The sequence below is a fragment of the Heptranchias perlo genome, chromosome 34, assembly GCF_035084215.1.
Source record: "Heptranchias perlo isolate sHepPer1 chromosome 34, sHepPer1.hap1, whole genome shotgun sequence".
NCBI lineage: Eukaryota > Metazoa > Chordata > Chondrichthyes > Hexanchiformes > Hexanchidae > Heptranchias > Heptranchias perlo.
The window spans coordinates 22,801,121-22,808,382 of NC_090358.1; the positions used below are offsets into that span (position 1 = coordinate 22,801,121).

The 7,262-nt window shown below is 41.9% G+C and overlaps 1 protein-coding gene across 1 annotated transcript in view; it reads left to right on the forward strand.

The window, feature by feature from the left end:
- Positions 1–677: 677 nt before the first annotated feature.
- LOC137301886 (transmembrane 6 superfamily member 1-like) overlaps positions 678–7,262 on the forward strand; it is a 39,926-nt gene continuing 33,341 nt past the window's right edge. The window contains exons 1-3 of the mRNA XM_067971599.1: positions 678–1,102; positions 4,652–4,755; positions 4,895–4,992. Coding sequence (XP_067827700.1) covers positions 1,011–1,102; positions 4,652–4,755; positions 4,895–4,992 — 294 coding nt within the window. The 5' untranslated portion in view covers positions 678–1,010. The remainder of the gene's footprint in view (positions 1,103–4,651; positions 4,756–4,894; positions 4,993–7,262) is intronic.

Below are 7,262 nucleotides of genomic sequence, written 5' to 3' on the forward strand. Positions count from 1 at the left end.
CAATAGGGAATTCAGGAGAAACTTCTTTACCCAGAGAGTAGTTGGAATGTGGAACTCACTACCATAAGGAGTAATTGAGGCGACTAGCATAGATGCCTGTAAGGGGAAGCCAGATAAACACATGAGGGAGAAAGGAATAGAAGGATATGTTGATGGGGTTAGATGGGAGGAGGCTCCTATGGAGTATAAACACCTGTATGGACCTATTTCTGTGCAGTACATTCTATGTAATCCTTCTTCCTCACTATGTCGTGTTCTCTAATTTGGCCTCATCAGCAAACTTTGATATATATATAAAATGGAAGCACGACTTTGAAGGGGAGAGACAATTAGAAACGGATTCCTCAATTCGAGGGCGCCTTGCTCGACGCACAAGCAATACCCGCAAACAGAGGGAGTAAGGCGAAGAGAGAGAAAGGGCCGATATTAAGCTTTCATTTAAAACGGTTGCAATCTGCATAGAAAGCGGTACAGGTTTTTCAAAAAAAAAAAATGCATGCAAAATCTCACCACCAATGCTTTCTCATCCTCCGAAATACACTTTGCAAACAAACAAACAAACAAAAAAAAAACAACGAACAGATGAACCAAAAGGGGCTCTGGTGAGTGAGTTGCCCGGGCTGTGAGTGACAGCTGGGCGGCGCGCTGACGTTCGGGGAGCTGGAGCCCTTCCGAGAGCCTTCAGCTGGAATGTGATTGTGAGCGGGGATCAGAGCCAGGATCTCCATCCCATAGAGAGCCGGTCCCCAGGACAACCACTGGGCTGTCATTATTATTATTATTATTAATAATAATATTATTATTTTGTCGTTTGCTGTTTGAAGCCTGGCTGGGAAAGGAAGTTCCAGTCCTGTTTGGAAGGAGCAGTACATTATCTGGCTTCCCTTTGTGATAACCTTGACAGGAGCCAAGGAGAGAATACAAATGCTGGGTCACATATAACGGAAGCGCAGCAGAATAGATTTTAAAAATAGCAACTACTGCTAATAATAATTTCAATTTCTGCAAAAATGACTGCTTCCTCCGCCACCAGGGTCTTTGTGTTATCTTTCTTATCAATTCCAGTGACCTATCTGTTTAATTTGTTGTCTACAAACAGCAGGTAAGTCGGGGCTGATGTCTTTGTATCTGTTGTCGATGTGCTGTCTTGAAGTGCAGCAAAAAAGTGAGGAAGCAATGTTAATGTTAAAAGTCCATTAAAGTGGCGGATACAGGAAGGGTGGGGGTAGTGTGTTTGGTGTAGCTGTTAAGCACTGTTCAACCAGCACAGGAACCTGACAGCTAGCTGTAGTGAAAACTCAACGTTCGGACTTGTGCCCGTTACCATTTTAGCTGGCATTTGTAATCTGTGTTTGATTAACTATCATTCTGGGCCAAAATAAGCTTGCTTTGTATTTTTGTATCGAGCAGCTTTTTAAAAAATCTGATCCTGTATAGGTTATCCCTTCCTACTTACTTCCTCCACTGGAAATTAGGACTTAAAGGTCTGCATCTAGTGGGACAATAAAAAAAAACACCTATATCTGGAATATTACATCATTAGTATGAGGCTATTTCACTTGATGAAAGTTCTTCAAGGACTGAAGTGCTTGTGTGTTTCACACTTGGATAACTCCTGAGTTGTACTGTCACTACTGCAATGGGCTCTATTAATTGTATTTTGTAGGTAAATGTATCACCAGCCTAATTCTGGTCAAGTATGGAATTTGAACTCCACCAAAATTTTTAGTCCTGTACCAATAACTTTTTTTCAGTTTCTGGAGCCTTGTCTCGCCCTGTCTTCCCCGTCCCGTCTACTCTCTCAGGTGGACGTAAAAGATCCCATGGCACTATTTGAAGAACAGCAGGGGAGTTCTCCTCGGTGTCCTGGCCTATATTTATCCCTCAACCAACACTTAAAACAGATCTACTGGTCATTATCTCATTGTTGTTTGTGGGACCTTGCTGTGCGCAAAATGGCTGACACGTTTCCTACATTACAACAGTGACTACACTTCAAAAGTACTTCATTGGCTGTAAAGCGCTTTGGGACATCCTGAAGTCATGAAAGGCGCAAGTTCTCTCTTTCCCTTCTACCTCCAGAAAGTGTTGGCTTCTTTCCAGGGTACAGGTCGACCGGATTTAGTTGTCTTCTGACACCTTATCCCAGTGGACATTGAATATTAGCAGGTTACTTGAGGAGACATCAAAGTCCAGCCTGCTCTTGTCCACACCTGTGCTTCCAGCAGAAGTTGCTGGGTAATCGACCTGGAGTGGGAATCTGGCTCATTTTACCCTCGTAAGTCTAGGGGCTCCGAGTTGAATTGTAATGTCCAATCTCTGTCCTGGCTGAAATTACCTAATAATAACCAAGTATTGAACTTGGAGACCTTTGTGGCCCATTAGGTTCAGCTACGTGTTATCTTAAGGAGCAGAGCCGTAGCATGTTGCTGGAGTTTTTAAGTATGTAACTTAAATTGTAGAAGCACAAACTTCAATTTGGCAGTGGTTCTCTGGAATTCCCTTTATGAACCTTTCCGCCTCTCTACCTCTCCTCCTTTAAGTCACTCCTTAAAACCTATCTCTTTGACCAAGCTTTTGGTCTCCTGTCCTAATGTCTCTTCATGTTGATTATTGTCAAATTTTGTCTGGTAACACTCGCGAAGCGCCTTAGGACATTTTATTACGGTAAAGGCGCTATATAAATGCAAGTTGTTGTTGTTTGGGATGCCTGAACTGTAACTTTTTTTCGCCTTAAAAAGTATTGGGGGTGAATTTCCTCAGGGATTCTCTTGCTCTATCCCTGTAATTTTGGCAGAAACCCCAGTTTGAGCAGGTAGATGGAATTTCCACCAAACCAATACCAAAGATATGGTGGTGGGGTGGGAGATGGCCCTAGGAAATTCCTTGCCTTAGTCTTGGATATTTAATTAAATGCAACAAAAGTCCAACCAGTGTACGATATGTAGAAATATGGAAGCTGTACTTTATTCAGGAGAACCTTGCTTTTTCACAAACAAATACTCTCATTATTTGTGGTTAATATTTTGATGCACAATTTTTAAAGACAACTTTGAAGATTAAAGAAAGAACTTTCATTTATATAGTGCCTTTCACGACCTCAGGACGTCTCAAAGCTCTTTGCAGCCAATGAAGTACTTTTGAAGTGGAGTTACTGTTGCATTGTAAATTTACGCACTGCAAGCTCCCCCAAACAGCAATGAGATAATGATCAGATAATCTATTTTAGTGATGTTGGTTGAGGGATAAATGTTGGCCAGGACACCGAGGAGAACTCCCCATCTCTTCTTCAAAATAGTGCCGTGGGAATTTTTACGTCCACCTGAGAGAGCAGACGGGGCCTCGGTTTAAGGTCTCATCTGAAAGATGGCATCTCTGACAGTGCAGGACTCCATCAGTATTGCACTGGTGTTTGTGAACTGTGAACTGAATTAAACCTGCTTTTGAAAAGAAGAGATTGTGTAATCAGGCGATGAAAACTTGTTTCCGTTTACTGGACAATGTTTGAGGATTCGGTTTATAAGAATTCAACTCTCTACATGTTAACTTCTAAATTCTTCGATAACTGTATTTAAAAATCCCATTTTCCCCTTTAACTGCCTATCCATGCCAGTCTTCTGAAGATGGTGCTCATGAGGTATAGTCCCACAGGAAGCAATGGTCCTTCAGTGCCTGGTCACTTTAGGCCGTTCTTCATGTGTGACCCTGAGCAATGAGTTTAATGGGCAGTTTAACCATGGGAACCATCAGGGCTAAACGTGTTTTATTCCTAACATGCACTAGTTGGGAGTCACCGGATAGTGAATAGGTGAGGTAATCCCGGCGGTTGGTTCCCCTTCCCACTTGAGCTCAAGAGACACCGTGGCCAATTGTATCATCCCTACTTCCATTTTGGCTGAGATCAGCTAACTCAGTCCAGATCATGAATCAAACCTGAGACCTTTCTATGGTATATGGGACAGTGCCACACCATTCAATGCATTTATTCATGAGGCTACAGGACAGTGTCAGCTGTGGCTCAGTTGGTAGCAATCTTGTCTCTGAGTCAGATGGTTCAAGTCCCAGTCCAGAGACTTGAGTACAAAATCTAGGCTGACATTCCCAGTGCAGCACTGAGGGAGTGCCGCATTGTCAAACAGTGCCGTCTTTCAGATGAGATATTAGACCGAGGCCCTGCCTTCCCTCTCCGATGGATGTAAAAGATTGTAAGGCACTATTTTGAAGATGAGTAGGGGAGTTCTTGCTGGTGTCCTGGCCAATATTCATCCTTCAACCAACATCACTAAAAAAACAGATTATCTGGTCATTGTCACATTGCTATTTGTGCGAGCTTGCTGTGTATAAATTGGCTGCTGCATTTCCTATATTACTACAGTTCAAAAGTGCTTTTATATAGCAAGAATCCAATGGCAGCCTTGGGTCACGAATCCTACTTAAATTCAACTTTTCTGTGGCTGTTCTTAAAGGGGTCCTAACTATAAAGACTTCATTCAGAATGTACCATAAAATAGTCATATATACTTAATCCATTATCAAAATCATAGTGTTGACATGGTTACTTTTTAAAAATAAAAATCAGAGTCTTTAACAAAATACTGAATAAAATGAAACTATTAAAAAAATCATTTGACTTTTATTTTTACTTTGGCAGCCCCTGGACAATTCTTATTGTTGCAATTTTGGTCTTGATTTCTGTTGCAATAACGGCATTTTTTCTGGTAAAAAAGAAACCTCCGAAGGACCCTTTATTCTATGGTGAGTATTACAGAAGGAAAGAAACATTGAATTATGATGAAAATAATCATATACAAATCCAATTCATTTGTATAATTTATACTTTGGAAAACCCTGAAATAATTCCCACAATAACTGTGCGTTATTTTCTTCATGACAGTTTATGCAGTGTTTGCATTTACTAGTGTAGTGGACCTCATTATAGGACTTGAGCAGGATGGACTCATCGATGGATTCATGACTCTTTACTTGAAAGAGGTAAGCAAAAACAGTGTGTATCCTCTGCAAAGGATTTAGGGGGTAATTTTGACTTTGGGTGATAGTGTAAAATTGGCGATATCGGATCAGCCTCCCGTCATACATCTCTCCTGATTTTCGTTTTCAAAAAAAAGAAAAAAAATCACCCAAAGTCAAAATAACCCCTTAAGACTTTGGGAAATCAGTCTTGTCTGCAGCACAAGCCTTACCTGGTAGATTGAGTCAAGAAGGGTCCCTATCTCCTGTGGAGGTACTACTTTAGGAGTGGTGACCTGTAATTGTATGGTGGAGACTAAGTTTAAAAAAGCAAAATTACTAGTAAAGATGTAATATTGTTCAGAAGTCGAAACTGTATTCAGTTTGTGTCAGTTGAGTTGAATCAACTTAAGTTCTGGACACAAGTATTCTTGCAGTGCTGAGAGGGGTTTAATGGCACTCAACTGCAACAGACTTCCAGGGAATGATAGCGCCCTTTGCTCACTGAATCTCGGAATGAACTATGCTACGCAGAGATAACTTGTATTTCGTGGATGAGATAGCCTTTGAATAACCTTATGGGAAGATTTCTTTCGCGCTATTTTTAGTGAAATCATAAACCCGTGTATAAAGATTGCTACAAATAAAAAAGAAGAAAACCTTCCCTTAATTTTCAAGCTTGGTCAAAGAGGTGGGTTTTAAGGAGGATCTTAAAGGAGAAGAGGGAGGTGGAGGGGTTTAGGAATTCGAGAGAGTGGGGCCTGGTAGCTGAAGGCCACCAATGGTGGGGTGACAGCGGTGCACAAGAGGCCAGAGTAAGAGGGACGAAGAGTTCGGCAGAGGTGGGGGTGGAGGTAGGACTGGAGGAGTTACAGAGATAGGGAGGGACAAGGCCTTGAAGTGATTTAAATACAAGGATAAGAATTTGTAAACTTGAGACATTCCCCCCTCTCTTCCGCCCCCCCTGTCTCGTTCTCTCTCCTTGTCTCTTTCTCTCTCCTTGTCTCGTTCTCTCTTATTTCTTCTTGCTCATTCCCCCCTCTTGTTATCTCCTCCCTCTCTCAATCTCTGTGCCTCCAATTTTCCTGCTAGGGAGATTTGCATATTGGTCCATTTTATGGACACAAGGCAGTTACATCCAGTCAGATGGCATGTTGCAGCTAGCTTGAGCCAGGTGTTTATAGGGAGAGCTGCTTTCTTCACAGTGATCCTGGTGAGCCATAGCATTAGATATTTGGGATGTCATGAAATCCATTTACAGCAAACTGTTTTTATTATAAACAGCTTCACTACAATTGCATTTGCAAATTAATTTCTTCTATAATAATGAATATCTATATTTAATAAACATTTGAAGCAGAGGAAGATACAGAGCTGTGGAGAAAGAGCCGGGTGGTATTTGTTTTGGATTGTTCCTATAAAGACCTGGCCCAGACATGGGGGGCCGAATGGCCTCCCACTGTGCTGTAAACCTCTGTGGTTCCGTGGAATGGAAACACACTTCTGTCGAGTCACAGAAATTTTTCAGCATGAATTAAACTCTGAAAAATAATAATTCACCGTATCAATTCACCAGGATCCTCTGCTTTATAAATAGAGGCATAGAGTACAAAAGTAAGGAAGTTATGATGAACCTTTATAAAACACTAGTTCTTGGAGTATTGTGTCCAGTTCTGGGCACCGCACGTTAGGAAAGATGTGAAGGCCTTAGAGAGGATGCAGAAGAGATTTACTAGAACGATTCCAGGGATGAGGGACTTTAGTTACGTGGATAGACTGGAGAAGCTGGGGTTGTTCTCCTTGGAACAGAGACAGTTGCGAGGAGATTTGTTAGAGGTATTCAAAATCATGAGAGGTCTAGACAGAGTAGATAGAGAGAAACTGTTCCCATTGGCGGAAGGATCAAGGACCAGAGGACATAGATTTAAGGTGATTGGCAAAAGAACCAAAGGTGACATGAGGAAACACTTTTTTACACAGCGAGTGGTTAGGATCTGGAATGCACTGCCCGAGGGGGTGGTGGAGACAGATTCAATCATAGCCTTCAAAAGGGAACGGGATAAGTACTTGAAAGGAAAAAATTTGCAGGGCTATGGAGATAGGGCAGGGGAGTGGGATTAGCGGATTGCTCTTGCATAGAGCCGGCGCGGACTCGATGGGCCGAATGGCCTCCTCCTATGCTGTAACCTTTCCATGATTCTATGATTCTATGATCTAAAAGGAGCCATGTGATTTGTAGTTCCGCGTTTATCAAATGTTGCTGCATCCTTCAGAAAACAAAGACTGTATTCTGG